At 46.7% G+C, this 24,531-nt stretch overlaps 8 protein-coding genes across 8 annotated transcripts; 6 read left to right on the top strand and 2 right to left on the bottom strand.

Annotated features, from left to right (window-relative positions):
- Nucleotides 1-179: 179 nt before the first annotated feature.
- DEU56DRAFT_718455 (uncharacterized protein) lies at nucleotides 180-443 on the top strand (the record flags this gene model as incomplete). The annotated part of the gene is made up of 1 exon (XM_041347636.1): nucleotides 180-443. A coding segment is annotated over one exon (264 nt), but the record flags the coding sequence as incomplete, so codon positions are not given.
- A 33-nt stretch (nucleotides 444-476) lies between these two features.
- Nucleotides 477-783, top strand: DEU56DRAFT_739869 (uncharacterized protein; the record flags this gene model as incomplete). The annotated part of the gene is made up of 2 exons (XM_041348770.1): nucleotides 477-605; nucleotides 658-783. The coding sequence occupies 2 exons, from the start codon at nucleotides 477-479 to the stop codon at nucleotides 781-783; spliced, it is 255 nt and encodes an 84-aa protein (XP_041206721.1).
- A 347-nt stretch (nucleotides 784-1,130) lies between these two features.
- Nucleotides 1,131-2,925, bottom strand: DEU56DRAFT_914323 (uncharacterized protein; the record flags this gene model as incomplete). Its single annotated transcript, XM_041357615.1, has 7 exons — nucleotides 1,131-1,655; nucleotides 1,704-1,892; nucleotides 1,938-1,997; nucleotides 2,048-2,195; nucleotides 2,246-2,492; nucleotides 2,550-2,732; nucleotides 2,778-2,925. The coding sequence occupies 7 exons, from the start codon at nucleotides 2,923-2,925 to the stop codon at nucleotides 1,131-1,133; spliced, it is 1,500 nt and encodes a 499-aa protein (XP_041206720.1).
- A 1,904-nt stretch (nucleotides 2,926-4,829) lies between these two features.
- DEU56DRAFT_902407 (uncharacterized protein) lies at nucleotides 4,830-5,904 on the top strand (the record flags this gene model as incomplete). Its single annotated transcript, XM_041356594.1, has 6 exons — nucleotides 4,830-4,853; nucleotides 4,910-5,086; nucleotides 5,193-5,381; nucleotides 5,431-5,527; nucleotides 5,583-5,617; nucleotides 5,666-5,904. 6 exons carry the CDS (start codon nucleotides 4,830-4,832, stop codon nucleotides 5,738-5,740), a joined length of 597 nt encoding a protein of 198 aa, XP_041206719.1. The 3' UTR covers nucleotides 5,741-5,904.
- Nucleotides 5,905-5,963: 59 nt separating this feature from the next.
- Nucleotides 5,964-7,136, top strand: DEU56DRAFT_739852 (casein kinase I isoform delta; the record flags this gene model as incomplete). The annotated part of the gene is made up of 3 exons (XM_041348768.1): nucleotides 5,964-6,036; nucleotides 6,098-6,372; nucleotides 6,423-7,136. 3 exons carry the CDS (start codon nucleotides 5,964-5,966, stop codon nucleotides 7,134-7,136), a joined length of 1,062 nt encoding a protein of 353 aa, XP_041206718.1.
- A 6,894-nt stretch (nucleotides 7,137-14,030) lies between these two features.
- Nucleotides 14,031-16,544, top strand: DEU56DRAFT_914320 (uncharacterized protein; the record flags this gene model as incomplete). The annotated part of the gene is made up of 6 exons (XM_041357614.1): nucleotides 14,031-14,519; nucleotides 14,570-15,415; nucleotides 15,466-15,935; nucleotides 15,990-16,089; nucleotides 16,147-16,258; nucleotides 16,315-16,544. 6 exons carry the CDS (start codon nucleotides 14,031-14,033, stop codon nucleotides 16,542-16,544), a joined length of 2,247 nt encoding a protein of 748 aa, XP_041206717.1.
- A 10-nt stretch (nucleotides 16,545-16,554) lies between these two features.
- On the bottom strand, nucleotides 16,555-18,538 carry DEU56DRAFT_757455 (P-loop containing nucleoside triphosphate hydrolase protein; the record flags this gene model as incomplete). Its single annotated transcript, XM_041350131.1, has 5 exons — nucleotides 16,555-17,270; nucleotides 17,318-17,606; nucleotides 17,664-18,347; nucleotides 18,401-18,412; nucleotides 18,515-18,538. 5 exons carry the CDS (start codon nucleotides 18,536-18,538, stop codon nucleotides 16,555-16,557), a joined length of 1,725 nt encoding a protein of 574 aa, XP_041206716.1.
- Nucleotides 18,539-22,986: 4,448 nt separating this feature from the next.
- DEU56DRAFT_889467 (uncharacterized protein) lies at nucleotides 22,987-24,415 on the top strand (the record flags this gene model as incomplete). The annotated part of the gene is made up of 4 exons (XM_041356266.1): nucleotides 22,987-23,284; nucleotides 23,334-23,704; nucleotides 23,761-23,916; nucleotides 23,972-24,415. 4 exons carry the CDS (start codon nucleotides 22,987-22,989, stop codon nucleotides 24,413-24,415), a joined length of 1,269 nt encoding a protein of 422 aa, XP_041206715.1.
- Nucleotides 24,416-24,531: the final 116 nt, after the last annotated feature.

The raw sequence follows: 24,531 nt of genomic DNA, 5'->3' as shown, positions 1-24,531 counted from the left end.
AATGATTGAATCATAGTGTCCATATGTCCAAGGTTCACTTGGCGGCGCACAATTGAGAGTCTGAGCTGGCCGAATATTGTGAACATTGTGAAATTCTGTATCTTGCAAGCAAAGTTTAAACCATACTTGAACTTTCTCAAAAGGAAGCGCAGCATGATCTCTCGTTTATCACATCCATTCTCGATGCCAACCCATCCCTATTTCTCGACGAAATTCAAGAGCAACTCCTTGAAGCACGGAATGTGGAAGTCTCAATTGCCACACTCTCGTGCAGCCTTCGTCGGCTTGCAATCATGCACAAACAGACATCGAAGGCAGCAGCAGAGCGAAATGAGTTGCTCCGTGCAACCTGGCTGGCGGAATATGGGCACTTGCCAAAGGAGTATTTCGTGTGGATTGATGAGTCTGGGGTCGACAACCGAACAAACCGGAGACCAGATGGCTGGGCACCATCTGGAAGGGCATGCGTGCGACGGATGTCGTTCATACGTGGTCAGAAATTTTCCATCCTCCCAGCACTTTCTGTAGATGGTGTCATAGCTCTAGACATTTTCGAAGGTGCAGTCAATAAAAAAAAATTCATAGGATTTCTGCACGAGCAAGTTGTAAGTCCAATTGTTCTTCCGAGTCTTTATCTCTCGCTCAATAGCTTCACAGGCCCCCAAACTCACACCATTCCCAGGTCCTCATAGTGCTGTCGTGATTGATAATTGTGCCATTCACCATGACGAAGATGTCCGGCACATAATCGAAGGACTCTGTGGTATGTGTTCTGTAAAATGATCTTCGCTGTGAAAATTAACTGTTGTTCGCAGGAGCCAAACTCATATATTTACCCCCATACTCCCCCGATCTTAATCCAATTGAGCAGACATTTCACTCAATAAAATCTTGGCTGCGTCGTCACAAGGCCAAGGCCACTTCCATAGATGCTCGACCTTGGCTTATCCACCAGGCAGCTATGTCTGTTTCATCCGAGGATGCAGCTGCCTGGATACGAAACTGTGGTTACGAGTGATGTGACATTAGACAGATCTTTTCAGTATCATATAGGATAACTATTCTGACACCGAAAGCAAGAAAAGTATTAAAGAGTGTAAATAAATGAATGTTATTGAAGGATGATTGGCCTACTGCAGACGACGCCTCTTAACTTGAAGACGGTCATTCCACTCTCTCGCAAACATCTGGAATTTCAGCACTCGACCCTCAACAACATCCATTACATCAGAGAGATGAGCCACTGGCACTTCGCCAACAATATCGGGAGTCAAGTCAAGGTCGAAAAGAATACTTCCTGAATCGAGGATATTGATCCCTTTAGCCTTGAGGAAATCACCTAGACATGTTTGTATTTCCGTGCCAGCAGCAGGAGTTGGGGAGAATGGAGAAGCATCACAAGGACGAACCGGAGTGGAAGGCACTGGCAAATTAAGAGGTACAGCCTCAGGAACTCTTGGGGGTGCGAGTCGTTCCGTAATGAGTGGGATCATGGCAGCAAGAAGCATTGTTGTGGCATCCTGAGAGCCAGTTGAACTCAGTGAAGAACGTGGACCCGTACAACCACGTGGCTTGACAGCATCAAGCCGACCATCACGTAGAACATCAAAGTCAACCGTGTTTGGTGGCTCGTGCTTGGTGGCATCAGCAGCAGCCTGAATGTGACATCAGTAATGAGAAAGTCGTGAGGGGAATCAAATTACAATGGCAGCAGCCCATAGCTTCAATTTACGACTGTTTAATCCCAAATGCTCGCCAGTCGAGGCGATGTAGCAGTGGCCAGGTTCGCCATGCTCGCCGAGATGTTTCTCGCATGACCACTTGTTCTTCAGCTGCATGATAATAGCACCATGGATCTGAGACTCCTCTGAAAACGAGTCAACACGAGGCACCTAGGACGGGTAAGAATGTGTGTCAATGACCATGACTTGGACTACCTTGGTTCCATATAGAAGTTCTTCGTCCTGACGAGTGACTGTATCACCATGAGGAAGAGCCTATACAGCGAAATAGTCAGAGTTATCCCAGCTCGTTCATTACAACATACCCGTTTTCGGATTCTGAAGCCGTCCATGGTATCCACGTCGAATTCTACATTCACAACACAACTGTCCTTCTTTTTCTTCAAAAGAGCAGTGCGAGCAACATCAAAATCATGATCATTCTCAATAGTCAAAGCACCTGTCTTTCCGCCGCTGTGAAATTTTTGTTCAATTTACAACACAGCTACTATAGAACAATTTACCTCGATCCTGTCCACCAGAATCGGAATGCTGGGCCAAAATGAACGCCAGGGCTATACTGATCATCGAGATCATGGACACGAAGGAATGCTGTAATAAACTCGACACGAGACATGGTCTCGATGCGGACGTGATCAGACTTGATGGTCTTCGTCTTCTTGGAGGACAACTTTCCACGACCATTGCTCGATGAACTCCTCTCGACGACCAAAACGAGCATAGTGACTGATACCAGGTGACCGGCACTATCTAATGAAGCCAAAATATAGTCAGTGAACCACATGGTGCAAATAAAAAATATTATACCTTGAGATACACTGATCTGCTCGCCTGATACTGCAGACGGAAGGACCTGAGAGGCGGCCAGAGGTGTGCGATTACCATTTTCAATAGCGAAGTCACTGTCATCAGCTTGAAGATAAGTGTTACGACAAACCTCCTCAATTTCTGCATGTGAATGGTAGAAACAAGGAGGGTTAACACCTCCATCTATAAGACAATCAGCAATGAAACTAACATTACAATATACCTTACCAATCCATGCAGGATTCCTAAGCCAACCATCTGACGGACGAGGCTCACGAGGCAATGGGACATTTTCCTTGTCAGACAAGAAAGCCCCATGGCGACGAGGAGTTGGTGACACCTCGGTCCATGATTCTGCTGTCTCAGCACGCTGCATTGTCCAAGACGAGAGCAGGAGTTGATAAATGAGTGTGAGGATTGAGGGTAGTTTATTCACAAAGATTGTACCCACCTTTTATGCAGACGGTGAGACGACAAGATCTGTTCAAGCCAGAACTATTCAAGACAAATTAGTTAGATATGCCTCGTCAGCTGGTCAAACATAAATCAAACTATACCTTGTAGAGAAAGTTCACGTCTGTCAAAAACGGGCATAGTTTGCCTGAATACAAGAAAAAAACCTGCAGGGAAGACGGGAAATTCAGGCAGTGAGTTTGTGCACATATTGACCCTGCCAAAGAGGCCGGAGCTACACTTCAATTGGGAGCCTCATGCTCAACATTGACTGCATTTGGATGTCATAAGACCTAAGAATGAAGATTGTTAGCTCGAAGGGGGACAAGCAGAGTACATACAGTATTGCTGTGCGAAGCTTCGCGTCTGCGCAGCGTGACAGTGGTTGCTGTGGTTAGGGTTAGAGGTTTGGCGGAGGTATGTTCAAAATTTACACCCGCCAAATACATACAAACATATTGTATCCAAATCAAGCACTGAACGTTTTTATGCAATGCACTGTACATTGAGATTCACGCTGTTATACTGACAAGCCTGTGACAGGTTCTGTCGTCAAGTTGGGGGATAGTCATGGCATTACCGTTCAGCTAGATTGATGTGCTCGAGACACTACGTTAATTTAATTGTCGCAGAATTTCTGTAGTACCTTGTCAAAATTTAGCAATAGTGTTTTGTACCGCTTATTAAATTCAAGTGTTTGACTGTAGTACTGTCCGCACTGTGAGCTATTGTGCAAAATAATTGTCTGTGGGGAAATTTGACTAGCTAAGGAATTAAATTACTACAGACTTCGAGCAACTGGCTAGTTCTGTCTGTGATTGGAAGGTTGTGCGAAGTATGTGTCTGTGCATGTATGTCCATTGTGGCGTCTGTCCGCACTGTGAGCTACTGTGTGAAAAAGTCTAAAATAGCATTATCTGTGGGGAAATTTCCAGTTTGCTGATGAAGTGGCTTTGACGGCATTGGAGAGATCTCCAACACAGCCAATTCCCGGAGCAGGACCTTTGTGAAGCTTGCTTCAGGGCCATAAATGCCGAAAATGCTCGAGGCTGGTATATGCATAGTGGCTATCTGTAGCGCGGACAATATTACATGGAGGGGAGTAGCTAATAGTCGTCGGAGCATTCAGTTACTGTATTAGACATAATCTAACATTCAAAAGAGTGACAGTTATGCTTTTCTGCTCGACTTTGAAAGAGAGTGGTGCAAGTTTGCTGAATTTTCAATTTAATTGAATTTTCGACATTTTCACTATTTTTGAACCATTTCGAATACATGAGTCAAGACTTTCCGGAAGGACTGTATACCAAATAGCGCAAGGTAGTGCTCAAAATTGGTTACTTAACTGCCAGCAATTTTAAAATGCCTCACTTTGAAGTTTGAATGGGCGGTGATGAGACCCAGATGCATATGTGGGCCACTGTCCGACTTGTGAGATTTTACAGACATTTGTGTTCGACAAAATCCCACTACATACGCCCAAAATTTACATTCACTGAATACATACAGCCCAGTTTGAACTGTATTTGCGTGAGAGTCGTGGAACCAATTGTGTGATGTCATAAGACTGCCCAGGGCCAAATATTGCTTCGAATTCCGTGACACTGCCTCCGCCTTTAACGTTACTTCCACATGTAGTATATAGAGCGTCCAAAGACTCCCAATCAGGATTACGATTTGGCAACAGCGCGTCTTGACACCGCTATAATTAGGCCACAGCAGTCCCCACTATTTCTCGAGTTATTAAGTGACCTAGCGATATAGCATGACTCGGATATCCACTTATCTATCTGTCCTCTTCAAGTTCTCGTTAATGTGGTGCTCATCATGGCCTTGCACTATTTTCCAGAGGTGCGCTTTGAAAACATGGAATGATATGCTGCCATAAAACTGAACTAACACACTAGGCTTTCACGTTCAATGGGACTCCCGGTGAAAGATCACTGCGTGACAGAGAACAAGTGCTCCCAGAATCCCTTTGTTACACATCCTCCATAACGAGAGTACTCTGTTTTGTTGCAATAGGCCGCCCCGATCTTGAAGACCATTGGGAGTCACTGCAATCCGATGAAGCATTCGAGAAGGTGAGGGGCAGCCAGTGCTCTATCCTGTCCAGCACTATCTCCGCAGTAGGCTATTCAACTCTCTGCAAGTTCAAGCCGGCGCTAACGTAGCCTAACGTTTCAAAAGGCGAGCCTGCTTCTCACGACAAGTGGTATTTTCGTAACCACTGGCTCTCCCGTGTCATATCTTGAATATAATTCACCTGCAACCTATTTCCTGCTCTTTATGTCACTCATGATGGCAATGATTGCGATGCTCACATCTGGCTTGAACATGATCCGCTGGCTACAAGCCGATCGGCAGTGGACTCGAGAAGTAACCGTTATTCTCGCTTTACTCACTACATCGGCTGACCTCTTGTCAGCAACTCATGCCGGGCGGCTACTTCCTCCTGTCCTACCTGTTATCGATCGTTATGCCCATACTATTTGTTGGCTTGTCCTTGAATTGCTTCATATTTGGTGAGTTACCCAGTAACCGGATGCTCTCTTGAATATTCACATATTTCTCCCGCAGCGATGTTGGTAGCAGGCTTCTACTCCCAGAACACGGTCTGCTGCATACTCACCGCAGTCTGGCTGGTCATATACGTCGTCTAGTACAACCGCAGCTCGGCTACGGCCCGCTCCGGCTTGGCGTTCATTGGTTTGCAAGTATTTTGGCTATCCAAGTGAGCCAGGCTACTTATGTATAGTTTGGTCTGGTTCGTTAGCCGTTTGGAGTCCCGCGAACCAACTGTGAGCCAAAAATAATCAACAGCGGCTCGAGCTGGCTTGAGGCCAGCTCAAGCTGATTTATAAATACGAAATCACGTCTCTGTTGAAGTCTCATTCCCGGTTAGTTTGACTGTTGCTCCTCGAGGCCCCAAGGCTCAAGTTATCTCATAGTATACCCACCATGAACCATAAGGTCCCGATACGAGTTGACGGTAGATTCAGACTCGGAGATGTTTTGGGATCTGGTTCATACGGTGTGTTGTTCACAAGCTGACTATGATTTTTTAAAATTAACATACTATGGACCCTACTTAGCTGTTGTGTACCACGCTCAGAACATCATCAAAGATGATGCTGTTGCCATCAAACTTGAATGTATCACAACCCAGCCATCTTCTGTACAGCGCGAATACGCCATTCTGAAACGACTTGAAGGTGGCGTTGGGATACCTCGCGCTCTCTGGTTCGGTCGAGAATCAACATATCATGCTTTGGTTCTCGGCCTCCTTGGGCCATCACTCCAAGATCTTTTCCTCACACATAATCGAAAATTTGGCCTTCATACTGTTGTCAATCTAGGAATCCAACTGGTAAGTCGGTTCGTGCTGGGTTGTTGCAGATAGGCTAACCCATTTTCCAGCTCTCACGTCTTGAGTACATCCACTCGAACAATTATGTTCACTGCGATATCAAACCACAGAATGTCTTGGTGGGCCTTGGCCATTTGAAGCACACTGCATTTATAATCGATTTCGGTATCGCGAAGGAATACTGGGACACCGCAACTAGAGTCCATATTCCCTTTCGTCACAATCAACGTCTCACTGGCACTCCTGCCTTCGCTTCAATCAACAACCACTTAGGAGTTGACCCGGGTCGTCGCGACGACCTTGAATCGCTTACATACATGTTGATCTATCTGTTACGCGGCTCCCTTCCATGGTTAACTAGTGACCACGAAAAACTCTCCAGCTCTTCCATACTCGAGCGCAAGGTCAACACCACCATTGAAGTCTTATGCGATGGAATTCCCGTTGAATTTGCAAGTGTTCTCATCTACACGCGCTCTCTTGCATTCTCGGAAGACCCTGACTATGGGCATCTTCGTTCATTGCTTTGTGGTCTTCAAGCCACCTTAGATGTGCCATCTACATGCTCGCTGGATTTCAGCATGCCCGATAATCACATCACACATCACCCTCCAATCTCCAATGGACCCTGGATGGCCGAGGCTGGCCCCATATCTGCCGGATGCAACACCACTTCGCAGATCTACTCGTGTGTGAGTATTCTGTCTCGTTTTCCCATTCACAATCTGAAGCTAATTTTGATTTCGAAGTTTACACCAACGTAATGCCTCTCCCATGCACCCAACTGCACTGCGGAAAAAGCCATTAGTTGCTAGATCACGCTGTTGAATATGTCTTTCTATCTCTACATAACTGTACAGTGTACAAGTCTACAATGTGTTTCTCATAGGTTTCAAACCGTTCAATGCGGTCAAATATATGTCGACAAATGTGCGTCATGAACCCTAGGCCTGATTCCCGACTCCCGAGGGCCGACTCGACGCTGAGTCACGCAGCTTCTTATCTTTTTCTCACCCTACCATCTCCTTGCCCATCCTCCTTGCAACTTGCAAGTGCTGTTTTTCTGCAAATCAGTCGGTCTGCTACAGAAACAAACCTGTCCTGGATACCTGTACCTTACTCCTAAAGCCTGAGTCCCAACATCTACCAGTTTCGCCTTATTGGATCATATCGCTATCATGATTCATGAGTCATTACCAACCTCCTGGATAACGCATGGGGGATTTTCCACAAACACCCCACTCCCCTTCCACTGTATCGCAATTAAATGCTCAATCAATCAGTAATCAACTCCTGGATTGAAGGTAAGCATTAATTCCCTTGACCCATTGGTTGATATTTGAAACATGTGTTCAGTGAGCGTCAAACCACCCACCCTGACAACGATGGCAAACCCTCTGCAAACATGAGATGTCCCTTTCACTGGATGTCCTTGCTATATCGCAATCTGGCTTCTGGACAGCCAGTTGAATCTGAGGATGTAGGTAAGCTTTACTGTGGCTCGATATTAACAACTGATTGCGAGATCTAGGGTACATCAGAACGCACATCTTATAGATCGGTATCCCTCTCATTGGGTAAGTAGTGGGCATCGGGGAAACCCCACACATGTATTGTGCTGCCTAGGACCACTCGAATGAACAAGATCTTACGGTATGTACCCTGCAGTTGTCCTCCTGGTGCCATATCACAATTAATAATGTTGTTCAGACCTTAGCTTGTGCGTACATGTTGGACTTGTCATTAGTTGACTCGGCACTGGTGTTTCCCTGCTATTTCCCCTGACGAAGATACATAAAGACCGTGTCTTTGAATCTTTACTGTCACTCAAACATGCCTCCTCGTCGACGAGGGCAGAAGTCTCAAGTTTCCACTGTGCCTACTCATGCTGCTCTAACTCCTACTGCCGCTGCTCCAATCGATGCTCCCCCCATCGTTACCCCCCATCGCTGCCGATATTGCGCCCATCGCTGCCACTGTTGCGCCCATCGCTGCTGCTGTTGCTTTGAATGCAACTATGCTTCAACACCCCCAAAGGCAGCGGCAACTGCCTCTGAGGTTCCGCAATAATAGCCCAGTTCGTACTGGCACTAGTCGCACACCAGATGATGGAGAATACATTGACATCGGCAATGTCTCCGGGGATGAAGAAGATAACTTGCCTGCCCCCAACGTTGGGGCTCCTCCAGTTCCCAGCCCTCTGCAGACAGTCACTAGTACTATCTACTCCACCCAAGTCGATCCCTTGGCTACGGGTGTCCGAGGAACGCAGCCTAGAAGCACTGCTGATATCAATCACTTCTTTAGGGAAGATCCAGCCACTAAACGCAAGATTTGTCGAATCTGTGAGTGAGTTTTGCGTCTGCAATTATTTCATTCTTTCTTACGGCCTTGTCCAGGGATTTGCAGAAGGTGGACAGTTCACACCAGGTTATCTCGTATAGGAGCACAACCGGCACTTCTGCCCGTCATACTCATGCTTTCTATCACCACACTGATGTTTTCCTGGAAGAGGCGGAGCGCCTATGCTGGCCTATCTTCATACAACCACTCAATGAGCGACTTGCTGAAGGGTGGACTTTGGCAGCTATACGTGACAGGCTTAAGGACCCTGCATATCACATTGAGTCGCTCGGTACCATCCCTAATCAGGGACACGGCAATTTTCCGCCTGGAACCACCTTTTCTCCGGAGGATTTTATCCCAGATTTCAGCATTGATGAGATGCATCGTCAATTGGTGAAATTCATAGTGGCAGACGATCAGGCAAGTTGGTATTACTTTCTACATGCCCTTGCTAATTCATTTTCTGCAGGCAATAAACATTATTGAATGCGTTGAGTTCCGACGCCTGATACATTTTTTGCGCAAGGATTTGACCGATTCAGACATTCCCCACCGCACAAAACTTTGTGAGCTCATAATAATCACGTGGCAAGAGTATTTCCAGGTGTTGAAAGGTGATCTTGCCATGAGTGTCTAGTTATCGAGAATCCCGCCATACATCTTATGTATTCTTACAGAAGGTGCAAGGAAAAGTATCCTTCACATCTGACCTCTGGTCTGATCAGAAGCTCCGCCCCTTTATGGCACTTACCGCTCACTGGATCGCCAAGGAAGAGCGGACATCAGTACTCGTCTTAAAGGCAGCATTAATTGCATTTCATCACGTTCCAGGAAGTCATACCGGCAAATCTCTTGGTTCAGTAATACTGCACCTCCTCGATCGTGCTGAAGTTGCAAAGGATGTGAGTGTTCAGCTGTACCGTATGATGTGCTCTGACTTCGTTTAGCCTGGACACTTCACGTTGGACAACGCGGCCAACAATCAAACATGCATGAAGGAGCTATCACATTTACTCGAAGAACGCAACATCGAATATGATCCAATCGAAAACAGAATCCCATGTTTTCCGCACGTGATCAACATATGTGTGAAACATATTGTTGACGACTACACGACAGCGGATTTCTCATCCATGGAGAAGACCTGGAATGTTTGTGGTCAAATCATCGACAAGAATGAGTATGTCGGCGCCATCATCGGTAAAGCTCTCGAATGGGCCAGAACTCTTGTGCACACCATCCATGCATCAAACCAGCAACGTTCGAATTTTAGGGATACCATCGTGATAGGTAATGAAAACGATTGGTTCCAAGGAGACAAAGGCGAGCCTATAAAGCTCCCTGAAGTCGAACTCCTGCTCGATGAGCCAACCCGCTGGGATTCGGTTTATGTTATGCTAAATCGTCTATGCAATCTACGTCAGGTGAGGTTTCATCTCACTGAACATTTGTGGTGGGCTAACCATTGCCCAGGCAGTTAATATGTTCTTCGATTCTCCCAATCAATGCTCTATAAACGACAAAAAGTTGAGTCCAATAGAATGGCATTTTCTACAGGACTTCGAAGTTATTCTGGAGGTCAGTATCAATATCTTCGTAACTTATGTCACATTTAACATTGTCATTTCAGCCCCCCCATAGAGCTCAGCAATCCATGTTGAGCGAGAGCACTCCCATGTTGGGTCGTACGGTTCTGGTGTTTGAAAGGTTACTTGAGGATTGGAAGCAGGTGGCCAATAGCGCCCCGCACTGTGCACCGCTCATCAACATTGGTTTGACTTGGGCGGAGAAGTATGATGACAGGATGTCCTCCACAAATGCATATGCTGTTGCGATGTGTAAGTCCCTCACATTTTTATTAAATTTGATGTCTTACGATCGGTTTATAGTCATGGACCCCACATGCCGAATGTCATGGGCCACAGATCATTGGGATGAGAACCAGGTAAAGTCAGCAAAGGAATTCATTCTCAAGCTGGTGCGTCTATCTATCTAGCTTCAGCATGCGCTCATATGTCCTGTAGATGCATGTCAAGAGAGGACAGTGGACCTCCAATATGCCGGCTCCAATCCAACGACCCTCGAGACTACAATCACACACGCTAGGCTCCCGTATCTACGGACTTCGTGAGGGGGATGCACTGCCGGTTTGTGACGATATCATCCAGACAGTCGATCAGGAGTTTGGGGCTTATAGCACAGCTAATATCAGCCCCAAGGGAACAAACATACTCTCCTTCTGGCAGGTGAGTCTTGTCTCCGTCAAGTGTTACAGTAACATGGCCCCCCTATCTTTTTCTCACCCTTTCACCTTGTCACACCGTCACAACCATCACCTCTTCACGATTCATCATGATGCTTGATGCACACTTCTTGATCCCCACCAACCCTGACCTTCTGTGACAGAAGCTAGACGCTTCCATTGAACCCTTGATCTTCCGCCTCACGGCCTGTACTTCTATTTCCCTTGATCTTCTCATGAACCCTGATCCCTGACCTCATGGTCATATACCCTCGACCCTACCTTCCTGATATATCTATCTTTAGTTCCTTGACCTGCCCTGAACACCGTTCCCATTCCCCTATATATAGTTGACTCCATTGTACTGTATTTCCCTAACTTGAATCTACTGGGTTTTACCTGAACGATTACCTGATCTCCTGATCCTGATTACGAACTGCTATACTCTTGGATCGCTATCCTTGAGTCGACATTACCTTTTGATTCTCTTAGACTATCCGTCTTTGAGTCGATACCGATCTCTCGCCTAGACTTCATAGTCGACAGCGAAACCCTTCTTTGGCTTCGCCTTAGAAGCTTACCTATCCTTTAGTCATATCCCGACGGCTAAGGCTATCGGGTATACTGACATTCCGACTCCTGATTGATAACTTAGAGGACGTACTCTCTTTGTTAACCATCCCAGTTCGAACACGACTTCTGTCGTAACATCAAGTGATGTATTTTGTTGTTGATCACGAGGTTTTGACCAGGTGTCTGAGGGGATGTTCCCAACGGTTTACGCCATCGCTATGGACTACCTCCCAGTCCAATCATCTGCTGTTCCCTGTGAGCGAGTGTTCTCGTCGAGCAGCGAAACATACACGAAGAGGCGTAACTGCATCAGCCCGATCCTCATGGAGGCGCTACAGATGGTGAAGTTCTCCCTAAAAAAGGAGCAATTAAATTTCACCAAAGGCTGGGCGGCATCGCAATGGGCCATGGAGACTGCGGTGGTATCTGACAATAGTTCTGATGAACTTTTGGGACCCGTCTCAAGTGGACCTACAGATGACAGCCGTGCATATGACGCCGTTCTCAAAGCCATCGCAGAGCATGAGTGCGATGGCATCGACGACGACGTTATCGTCTATGACACTTGATCGTTTATCTTTGTTTCTCACTTGTTGTTTACCATCACACACCTTACGATTCGTCTTGCATTGTGTTTGGATATTGAATTTCAGTTGTTTTCTGACAGTCTCCTCGTCTATCCTTGATATATGTTGAGCTCGAGGATCGCCCTTCTCCTCAGGTGAAGCCAAGTTGTTGGGGATTCCGTCTCGGGCACCACCCCGCCCGTACCAGAGAGTGTCTGTTGGCACTATATCCCCATTATTGGATACCCTGTGAGTGCCCCCTATGACTATCGCGAGGCTCTCGTTCATATCATGGTCTTGTCTTAGGCTCACTTTCTGACTGGCTTTCACAGAGTTTTGCCCCCCGACGATGTACTACACAACGATTCCACTCGTCTCTGAGAGACCTAACAACAGGCGCTGGGATGCCTCAAAATTGCGTGAACTCCGGAAGAGGCTAGATTCTGGTACGATGAGTTGCTGGTGACTTTTTGGATGGCGAGATTGTCGACTTGGCTTCGGACTGGCTGGGCAACATGGTAGGTATCCCCACACCGAGTCCGGTTGCTGTGGCTCGTAAGTCATCGGTGCCATCCCATATGCCATTCACACTGCAGGTGGCGAAATCAATCTGATGCTGAAGTTCTCAGCGAGAAAGGACGGGGACAGGTGCGCGTTTCCATCATGCGTGACGACATCACTTACCTGACTCACCAACGCGCACGGGCGACACATTCAAGAGATAGAGACAGTAGGTGATTGTTTGGGCCATCCTTTTGCAGGTCAGTGATTAGATTCTGGATGCGGGTCCTGAAAGTAGCTCGATTGACGAGCTCGCTGTCCCAGAATGAAAAGTGCTAGTTCATTTACGCTAGGATCAGTCACAAGCAGCCCAACAATGACCTTCTCAACCACCGCTTATACAAATTGCCATGGATCTGCTACCGTCACCATTTCATACTTTGGACAATGGGTCAGTGACACATCTCTAGGCAGTGTGATGCCTACGCACGCAATCCCAGCGCATCCCCCTACTCCCGCCTTCCGCGACCAAATATCTTCATCATCCAACGCCGCCACCTCAATCTCCACGGCATTCTCCTTCCAGCTCTTCGCCCCGATGTGCGGTGTTTCTTAGCCACACCTTCCTCATGCAGTTTTCGTGGGCGAGAAGCGCTGCACATTTGCTGATTTATTCAGTCTTAGAACACTAACAAGTAAACCACTCACCTCATCTTGGGGAGACATCAGCGCTAATTTGATTGTAGATCAGACTGATCAGTGTGTTGGGGAGTTGACAAGATGCCTTCCCTTTTCGGCTTCACGTACTTAATTTTTGATTAGTCTAAATTTATTTCTAATTTATTTTTAACTTCAATTTAAAAATATATTTGAATTTTAAACTGGCTTTAACCCCTTAAATTGACTGAACTACAGTTTATCGAGTCGAGTCGGACCGTAGATTATATAAACCGAAGTCACGTGCTAGCTCGGTTATTTACAGGTCCGGCTACGGCTAAAGCCGGCATTAAGCCGAACTTGCGGCAACACTACTCATGCCCCTCTTCCTCTTCATCAGAAGACTCTACAAACTCAGCGCTTTTGGGACCTTCCTGCAGCTGGGTAGAGTTCTTCTTTGCTCTCTTCGAAGGCCTGTTATTCTCCTTGTTTAGTCTGGACTACGTCTTTGATATTGTTAAGTGTTTGATGTAGTCAGACTGGTCGATCTTGGAGTGATTTGGCAGGCAAAGTGAGGAGTTTGAAATTTGGCAGATGCCGGTTGTGCCGCTTTGGGTAGTCATTGTATTTGGACAGCGCTGACCACACAAAGTTCCTTCATTCGCATCGTACAAAGCATTGTATGCCTCTAACTGATTATAGTGCATCTAGGAGCAGTACTAAATGTTAAATAGGACAATCAAATGATACCTTTTCATGCACTATACCCACCCATGATGCGGCCTGAACATTTGGCTTGGATGGTCAATCCTTCCAGCCTGGACGAGGAAGGAAAAATTCTCGCTGTCCTCAAGATACTTCATGGATTGCGGATGACGGTCATGGACCTCATGCTGCACTCAATCTCGCAAAGACCCTCCATGGCAACTTGGAGGGAAGGTTTTTTTCGGAGCAATGCACTTGTGCAATTTCTTAATGTGTTGGGCACCGACGAGCGAGCAAGCAAGCACCTCCGTGTCAGTTTGCGACCCCTTGCTATCGCAATGGTTATTGATGAGGTTGACACTGAGATGGAGGCCGCTAAACATATTTTTCATATGTCATCGAAAGACATCACCCCCGAACTACTCCTCTCGATTAACCTCGACACATTTTTGACAGAGCCATTACGAGAAACCACTCCATTGCTACGCCATGTCCTTCTGTCAGCTATGCAGACAGTGCGAGCTGCCAAGGAGAACAAACATCAGAGTGCTGAGACAGTAAGTGTTTAAATTTCATTTTTGAACAAAGTTGATAAAAGAATGAATAGTGCTGTACTGTGATCGAGTCCCAGATTGCGAACATTCGCTCCCAAAACAATCTCGCCTTCCAGATGATCCACGGATTATGCTTATTCAGTGGTGGTTCATCGCGCAAAACCATCGATTTGCTCGCACACTGTGGACTTTCTCCTGCCTACGACACATTACACAATGCTCATGCCACCATGACTGACGGCCAGATTCAGCGTGCACGTCTAGTATCTCGTGGACCGCATATGATCGGATGGGATAACATCCAAGTATCCACTTCGATTCACGTTGAACAACGTCCCTTAGCTCCACCCAAAGTCCAATCGGGCACCACAACTATTATCTACCCCCTTCGTAACACAACAATGCGAGACATAGAGCTTCGACCTATACTAGAAAACCGTGCTAAATGCAACCTGATTACATTCGTCGAGGACGTCCGGCCTACACGTTCGCAAATGTGTGATATGTCCGAACATATGGTCCTTGACATCATTAAAATTTTAATCGACAATCATCCTGGTTTTGAATATCTCGCGAGTTCTCCAGCATTCAAATATCACTCCTACCGACCACCACCTCCGCAATCAAAGACTCAAGAGTATGTGTTGAGAACCACAACAAATGACGAGTCCACCACTGACGGCAACATTAAAGTTGCACGGAATGCATACCTAGAGCAGCTCGGATTTGGCCCACATGATCTTGATACCCAAGCAATTCCTTGTATCAATGATCAATCAACAAACTCCCGAGTTCACAGTGCCCAGCTTTTGCATTCAGACGACATCAGCTCGATAAATCGTATGGAGAACTTCCAACTTGCACCTGGCTTCTTCCACGTCCAACTCAATCTTATCTGCGTATTCTGCATATGCATCGTGGTTCGATAGAAGACACTGGAGGCATGCAGTACTACATCTCATTGCTGGGAAGGGTCAGACTGGGTGCTGAACATCCTGATTATCGCACTCTTGTTTCCTTCGCCACGCAAGTACTCGTAGGGAACACACTCCTCTATTGGGAGACAGTTTCAAAGACATGTCTTACGGCTCTCGCCGAAGCCAAGCCAACATTCGGGGAAATGAAGTCCCTCGCAACCAACATCTATCACACCTATGTTTCATCAAGTGCCCCCCGTCAAATCTCGGGAGTTGACCCAGAGAGTGAAGACGGTATTCTTCGCAACATCATCCTCCTCAACTGTGACCTCCTCATCTTCTACGAGCTCGATCTCGCCATCTCGTCAGGTGATTTTGGCCGAGTTGAAATTTTCCTCTGTACTCTCACAATGATATTTGCTGGGGCTGGCTGCAAAAATTACACAACGGAGTTACTTCACTTCATCCAGAACCTCAAGAAAAACTGGACTTCCAAGTTTGTGTAAGTTGTATTCCTTTTTCTCGAAGTGCAGCTCTCACAGATCCTTTTATCTAGAAATGTCATGCATGACAACATGCTCATTAACATCTCCGGTCGTGATGGTCATGCTGTGGGTGTCGACAAAAATTGCAAGCAAAACATCAACTTTCAAAAGGTATAACTTAACTAACAGACTCAGAGTATGATCTATACTGACAACAGGTCTGTTTAGAATTGGTTTGCAGCGAAGGGACTGCACAGCACTTGGGAACAGCTCGGAGACTTGGCACCGAACATCCCTATATATCGTCCACTCAGACGTCAGTTTGCCAAGGCCATGGGAAGTTTGTGGGGCGGGACTACACACACGACACCTAACAGCTCAATGTCCATTAAAAAGTCATGTCAAAAGCGAAGGAGAAAAACTTGCATGTCTACACACCTGGTCGTATGGCCAATAGACGTGTGAAGGATCTCCTCCTTGATGGGAGTGCACACTTGAGATCAAAAGGATTTGACACATTCACGAAGGGCTACACAGCATGGGTAAATAACAGTGCAGCATTTCCAGAGGAAGAGGATGACATCAAGGCTTTGATGATTCGAAATGCAGTTGAGGTGCATGAGTAGCGTACAATATTTAGCAGTCCCATTCTAATATTCTAGAACCATCCATGCCTATCAACTTAAATGCCCTTTTCTTTGGCTGCGGGTTTGGTGACTTGAAAACAGATTCAGAACGTGGATGTCGAACAGCAGCAGAAAGAGGAAGATCGAGATCCGGTGTTGCACATCGACTGGACTGCGGAGACGATGTGGGGTTGTATGAGTTGACTAGTGTTGTGTTGTTCTCCGACTCCAGCTCGAACGGCATCTGATTGGAGGTGAGAGGTCTTTTACCTGCTCGTGTGGGCTTCTTTGGGAGGGACCTGTTGTAACCATCAATGACACTGTGAACCTGCTCGCCATAGGAATCTGCCCATTCGCTGCTCTCCTCCAGAAACGAGACCACGTCAGCAGTTGATTCAAAAGCAGCCTCTTCTTCTCGTGCGAGCTTGCTTATACTCAGATCGGAAAGAACCCATTCATCTAGCCAGCCTTGAGTGATGTCGTCATTGGAGAGGGCATTCTTCCGCCAGGCTTGGAGCAGTTCTTCCAATGGTGGGCGCTGCTTTGTTGGACGGTATTTTTTGTGTGTCTTCTTGGGCTGGGCTTGTAGATGAACACTTTTTGTTTCCGAATCGAGTCTAACTTGCAGAGCGATCAATGGTAACGTTTGTCCAGGCAGAAAGTAGTTGATGTTCGTGGTCGTGTCAAGATGCTGGTCGCAACAAAATGCGCTGTTGTATTCGAAAGCTGCGCTACCAGTGTCAATGCTCAGCTCAGTGAATAATCTCTCTTACCTTCGGCTGTCGTGTCACCATTATATTCAGCTAGGAATTGTCGACGGCACGTAGAAGTGTTCACAAAGTCGAGCATAGCTGGATCGGTACGTCGCTCTTTTGCCGTAGGTTTCCCTTTGTGCAAGACTTGAGTGTCGTTGGTGCTCTTGTATGCCCACTTTTCCACGATCATCAAGACATGACAAGGCCCCCGGTCCCATCCGCCTCGTCCAGCCCGCTGTTCATGCTCAGAGACATCGATAGTGATACCGAATTGGACCACGAGCCGTATGTCGCGGACATTGATTCCCTGGAACGAGGTGAGCACAAAGTTAGCTATCAACTAAATTAAATGTTGTCCAGGAACAGTCACAGCGGACGCTCCCGAAGTTGCAACTATGCCCTGAACAAGCCCATCTGGCTTTCGGAACTCGTCGAACACCATTTCGTTGTGTTCCACGGACATGCTGGAATGGAGGTGCCGAAACTTGAATACACGTCGAACTGCCTCGGGTAAGCGAGTGTTGAGATATCTTGCGACAGCCGCAGTACTGAGTTTGTGATCTATGAATATGAGGGACTTCGGAGGATAGGACATTGGTGGATGAAACGGCTCGGACACAAGAAAATCGAGGTTGCTGAAATTTTTGATGGAATCGACCATGGGAATCACTGCATCACTGACATTGGGGCGGTTGGTGGTAAGCATGAAAGTATCTGTCTGATCCCTCGGAAGATTCAGAGATTTGATGATCCGCTGGAGCATTTCGTGAGGTAGAGTTGCCGAGAAGAGGGTGACGAGAACATCGACTGGGAATTGCAGCAGTACTTCGGCAAGCTTGCCATGTGCTGTGCGGAATGCAAGCTTCTCGCCTGGCTTGGGCTCTCCAGCTGTAACAATAAAATGTGCTTCGTCAATGAAAAAGAAACCAATCCATTTGATAAAATTCTGGTCCTTTGACATCAGCGCGAGACGTGGAATATGTCCACCTTCAGGAAAAAATTGTTCAGGTGTAACAATGAGGTTACGGAAAGCTCCTGTGTACACGCGCTGCAGGAGAAAATCACATTAAAGTCATCTAGTAGGACAATGACTGCACATACATTCCAAAGATTCTTGTCAGACGGAGTATCATGATTAATCGCGATTGTTACAGTAACATGGCACCCCTATCTTTTTCTGACCCTTCACCTCTTCACCCCGTCATAATGTCACACCTTCACCCCTTCACGATTCACCATGATGCTTGATGCACTTCCTGATCCCTGCCGACCCGGACCTTCTGTGACAGAAGCTAGACACTTCCTTTTCCCTTGATGTTCCCACAGAACCCTATCCCTGACCGCATGGACTCCTGCCTACTCATGCCTACCCGATATATCTTTCCTGACCCTTGTACGATTACCAGACCTGCCCTGAACACTGTAGTCATTCCCTATATATAACCGATCCCTTTGTACTATTATTCCTTAACTTGATTCTACTGGGTTTTACCTTGACTTGTATATTCTCTTGAGTCTGATCACGAACCCACTATACTCTTGGATCGCTATCCTTGAGTCGATACCTCTTTTCTCTTAGACTGTTTGTCTTTGAGTCAATACCGATCTCTCATCTAGACTTAACCGTCGAACACGAAACCCTTCTTCGGCTCTCGCCTTAGAAGCTTACCTCCCCTTCCATTCTGTCACAACCTGATGGCTTAGGCTACCAGGTATATTGACGTTCAAACCGATACACGATAAGATAGCTTAGGACCGTCGTCCTTCGCTTACCCATCCCAGTCCGACTACGACCGTTGTCGTAACAGCGATCGAAGGAATACTGTACTGCTCAAACTCCTGAACCTATGATTCACAAGGACAAATTTGATATTTTGACGGCAATAAAATTGTATATTCGCCATACGTGATCACGCTGCAGCAGTTTCAAAGGTGTGATTGTGATGGCTGTCTTGTCCGGAGAAAGAAGTAACGGGAGAATCATTGCGAGGGTCTTGCCGGAGCCTGTTGCAGCTCGAAGTACGACGTGTCTTCCAGAAAGGAACGATACGAGACATCTGAGTTGAAACAACTTCGGATGTTGTGATCCTTGGGAAATGAAATCGAGTCGCGAGAAGGCCTCGAGAACTTGCTGGTGTTGTGTCGTTGAAAGCGCACTCGTAAAGTCCGTCGGGAGATCTTCAATCGCATCTCGAGCAGCGAGCGATAAAGGTTGTATGGAACTCATGTTTGAAACTTAACATAGCATATAGTCTGAACGAGCGTATGGTAGACGCATAAGTTGTGCTACATACGATCGAGCACCGCCGGCACGACCGGCACCTACTAAATTTCAAACTCCTCGCTCCTCCTGCCAAATTTCTCCGAGATCGACCAGCCTGGCTTCGCCACTCGACTTGTCTGTGGTATTGGTAAGCCAGGCTGGTCACGAGCCTAGTCAGGCCTCCCTTGCCATGCATATGGCAAATTCGAAGCTGCCCATCTATTGCGTCTGTGGTTCGAATCTCCCCAGTGCCAAGCCTCCATTGAATAAACGGATTTTCCGTGTGTTTACTATTGGTTACGGCGGTGGACCCAATATATATATATGGCTGTGCTAACCGTATTACAATCGGGTTATGATTTGGGGCGGTTCGGTCAAGGCGGGGCAGAAGAACTTATCTCAGTAGGTATTGAAAGTTTCAGAGCACCCGTGCCGGTTCAACAGTTCTCATAGCGTTCGAGTTTCATTGCACACCCCACTGTTGAAGCCTAGGCGAGGTGTAAGTACATCGAGCACGTTACTCGGACTGATATGTGTGAAATTTTTCATCAAGACATGAGCAGAACAAAGTATTATTGTGTCTACATATAAACGACACCTAAAGGACGAGTTCAAGATGCTGTTGGGGTTGTCATGGACACCACTATCAGCGAAGATGCAGTTGAGAGCAGGTCGTCGCTCACAAACCTCGCGTGACAGTCCTCCAAAACCTCCAAAACTACGCCCGACATTCCTCTAACCCCCTTAAAAAACATTCCTCCAAAACCTCCCCAACATTCCTCTCAAACCTCGCGCAACAGAACATACCACGACCTCGTTACATATTCCGCCCGTGGACTCGTGGGGTGCGGAGTAAGCGCTACAGAGGACAAAGGTGTTCTTCAGTTCACAGAAGAGGAGGGCCACTTACCTCGAGAGGAATGTGGCTGGATGTTTGAGGAAATGGGCGGGACGTTCTTTCAGGAGGGACGTCTTGGAGATACTGAGGTCAGCGCAGACCAAGAAACCCAGTCTGAAAGACCGTGGGAAGGTCGAAAAAGCGCTGCCAAGGAATACGCTCGATCCAAGGTGTTTGCACTACAGTAGGGTACGGTTGAAAAGTCACTTTTTTTCAACAGCTGTTGAATATTACTGTTAATAACTGTTAATAACACTGTTGAAAAGTCGTCACGTCCTGAGGCCTGTTGAATATTGTGAAAAAATCTAGGTGTGTGGGAATATTCTGAATGAACTTCTGAGGCTCAGAAAAATGCAACCGGACCCCCCTCCCACCGCCAAGCTTATTTGTGACGCACTATGTTATTCCCTGCACCTGAATCTCTTACCCTTACCGAGTTTCGGGGTGTGCTTGAATACTTGCGGACACTGTTACAAAATCTGCCAACTGCCTTGCCTGTTGGCACTGCTTTTACGTCAAAATACCTCACATTCTTGAAATTCACGATCGACGATGAGCTGCTAGATCGCACCGGAAGCGAAATAGGGGCATTGAACGAACAATTCAAACAGATTTTTGGATGGAAAACTCGCACAACAGGATCTGGGATCATAATGATCGAGGAGCGAGGAGCACCTATTTGTGCAGTTGTTGATGTACTCAACAATTTCCATGTCAAATACCCTACAGACAATGTCATTAAGAAATGGGCAGTTGACATTGGTATTGGAGTACAAGAGATATACAGCCAACATAACACCGAGGTACAGCATTATTCGACCGAAATGAATGCCGTCACCTGATATTTTTTCACAGCTCCCACCGAAGAGCACAGCCGGTACAAAACAGCAACAGCAGACATTGTTAGACTCCACAGTACGTTGCATGATGTCATTTATCGTGATTTGAAATTAATTTAGCGCTGGCAGAAAGCTTTCGACATCCTCGACTGTGTTCGATAATTCCCAGACTGTTGAATCAACTGCGAGCTCGAGGGGCCGTCCTGTCCACACCCTAATGCAAAAACTTGTAATCAAGACAGCCATCATGTCCGAAGATGGCAAACCAAAAGTTTCCTGGAAGTGCATTTCATGTGACCATTCACGAAAAGGCTCGCCACAGGAGAGTCGTGTCCTGAAGCACTCTGCAACCTGCAAGAAGCTTCCTGTACATCTTCGGAACGAAGCTATCACTGCTTCGAAGGACACATCACTCGGGGCACAACTTGTTGAACTCGATGACCAATGCAACACGGCACCATCAGTCGAGGTACAGCCCCATATGGATGAGCCACCAGCAAAACGGCCTAAAAACCAGGTGGCGCTGAATGTTGCACCATATCGTGATGCGGGGCGAAAGAAGCGAGAGGAGGAACGTCAAATTTTCCAGACGAAGGCTGATCATATCATCATGCGTCTCATCTGTGTGCGCGGGTTTGTTCCGACCGTCATCGATTCTGATGAATGGAAAGAATTGATGGTTCATCTGAACCCACATTATCATGCCACGTCCTGTAATACATTCACCGACAATTACATACCAAAAGAGGCCGTCTTCGTTCGCCAACAGCAGCTCAAGGAGTTGAAGAAGCAAACCAACCTAACACTTACATTTGATGGCACAAGCACACGAAAACCACAGTCCCTCTATACTGTGCACGCGACTACACCAGACCGGACAACACACTTCTTAGATGGCCACGAGGACTCTACTGCCAGTCACACAGCTGCATGGGTGAAAGAAAAGATGCTCGAGGCCAGTATCTTCTATTCTAGTATATACACTGTTGCTTGAACTAATGATCCAATTCTTCAACAGACTATCTATGAGGTCGGAGAGGACAAGTGGGCTGCTATCTGCTCAGATAGCACAGCAGTTACCAAAAATGCTCGACGTGAAGTCGTTAATACAATCCCGACAATATTAGACTTATGTGATGCTTGTCATCATTTGCATAATACCATCAAGAACGTCACCCTATTGCCAGAGTTCGAACAGGTATGTAAAATCTTATTTGAACTTTGATTGTCCTCGATTCACAATTCACGAATCATGCTAGATGCTATCACTACTCAAACCCATTATCAAGCATTTCAGCAAGTCCACGATCTCCGCAGCACATCTTCGGAAGGAGCGTCGGGTTGATGACAACGACGAGACTGTGAAGGCCCTTCAAAAAATTGGCAAAACAAGGTTTGGAACTCACTGGTCAGCTGCGGTGTCACTCGAGCAGTGTCTCCCAAATATACGAAATCTTGTAGAGAAGAAGGTCGTCAAATTCAAGGCAAGTTCTTTGAAACACAATCTCACATGGTACTGATTCAGTAGAGTCCAGAACCGTAAAGTGAAGGACATGTTTCTAAACCGTGTCTCCCAAATATACGAAATCTTGTAGAGAAGAAGGTCGTCAAATTCAAGGCAAGTTCTTTGAAACACAATCTCACATGGTACTGATTCAGTAGAGTCCAGAACCGTAAAGTGAAGGACATGTTTCTAAACCGTCGTGCATTCCAGACGTTGGAGCAGGATCTCGGTACTTATGTCACACTCGTGGGACCATTCATCCGCTCGCTGTGGTCGCTGGAGGCATCCCATGCGAACACTTCAGATGTCTTCGTTTTTTGGCTCGCAATTGCTGCAACGCTGGAAGAATTATTCGCAAAGGGTGAAGATCAGACAGGGATACCAGTTTCCCTCGCACGACGCATTACTGCCATCTTCAACAGCCGGTGGAAGGAATTTTTCGGTAACGATGTTTATTTCGTTGCTTTTGTGCTTGATCCACGTATGTTGCTTTTGATTCCTTACGTGTCCTCACTGATGTCATTTCGTAGGTTATCCTCTCTCAGACAACATCATGAAATCAGCATTGGCAGCCCCAACCATCCGTATACCAGCACAGATACCAAACACGTCTGCAAGTGCTGAGCGTCCGATGCCTCATCCACGTGCTTACCATCGCGTGAAAGAATTTCTCAAACCTATGCTGCGCGCAATGGTAGAACACGATGAAGTACACGAACTCAAAGACCCAATCTCACTGCTTGTGCACGAGATTGGAGCAGCTGGTGTTGTTGATGAGTTCAGACGTCAACTCGAGGCTTATTTTCACAGCGAGTGGCCATTCAATGCCCCCCTTCAAGATGGAAACACTCTCGTATGGTGGAACATGCTTCTACCTCATCCCCATGCTCGTGTTCTTGCTGTAAGTGTTTGCTTCTTGATTCTCGCTGTCACACTAACTCACTCGCTGTTCTGTAGGCTCTCGCCGTCAAAATTTTCTCAGTACTGATCAACTCAATGCCTGACGAGCGAACAGGCTCAAAGCTGACGTGGCTCAACTCAGCGATACGTGGCAACCAAAATGCTCAAACACTCGTCGATATGATTCAGATTGGCCAGTGGTATGGTACAAAGGTGCGTAATAGTTAGTATATGCTGCATCGAAAATTTACATAACACTGTACTATAGGTTGAAAACTCGAGACCACGCAAGGAACCCTACCGCCCCACAGTCAAGTTCCGCGATATCGACAAAGACCTCCTTCGCGCTGTTGCCACAGGAGTCAAGCCAGCTACTGACAATGTCACACCTGACGTGGACACTGGACACGACAGCGAGGACTCGGAGGACTTGCCGGATGATGTCGAAGATGACGTCGTAGACCGTCGCGAAGATGATGAGATGCCGGAGGACGATTTTTTGCAGGTGGACGAAGATATTCACCTTGGCTCTCCTTTATTGCGTGATTTGATCTCTACGGTACCTGTCGTCGGCTCGCAGAATGTTCGAGCGGCCCAGGACAATGTGCCAGTGTCGAAAAAGAGGGCGACCAACTGGAATTTCTCATTTTTCACAATTTTTCACTGTGAAACCTTTATTCACGCTGTTGATAAATCGTTTTCAACTAGTTAATAACTAATTGTTGAAAAGTGTTTAAAACACCTGTTGATAAATGGCCCGAGGTGGTCTATTTATAAACCGCTGTTGAAAAGTCGTGTCGATTTTTCAACCGTACCCTACACTACAGC

The sequence above is a fragment of the Suillus clintonianus genome (genome assembly GCF_016758775.1).
Source record: "Suillus clintonianus strain FC179 chromosome Unknown DEU56scaffold_53, whole genome shotgun sequence".
In the NCBI taxonomy this organism is placed as follows: domain Eukaryota; kingdom Fungi; phylum Basidiomycota; class Agaricomycetes; order Boletales; family Suillaceae; genus Suillus; species Suillus clintonianus.
The sequence above is the reverse complement of the archived record's forward strand: the minus strand, read 5'-3'. Positions and strand labels throughout refer to the sequence as shown.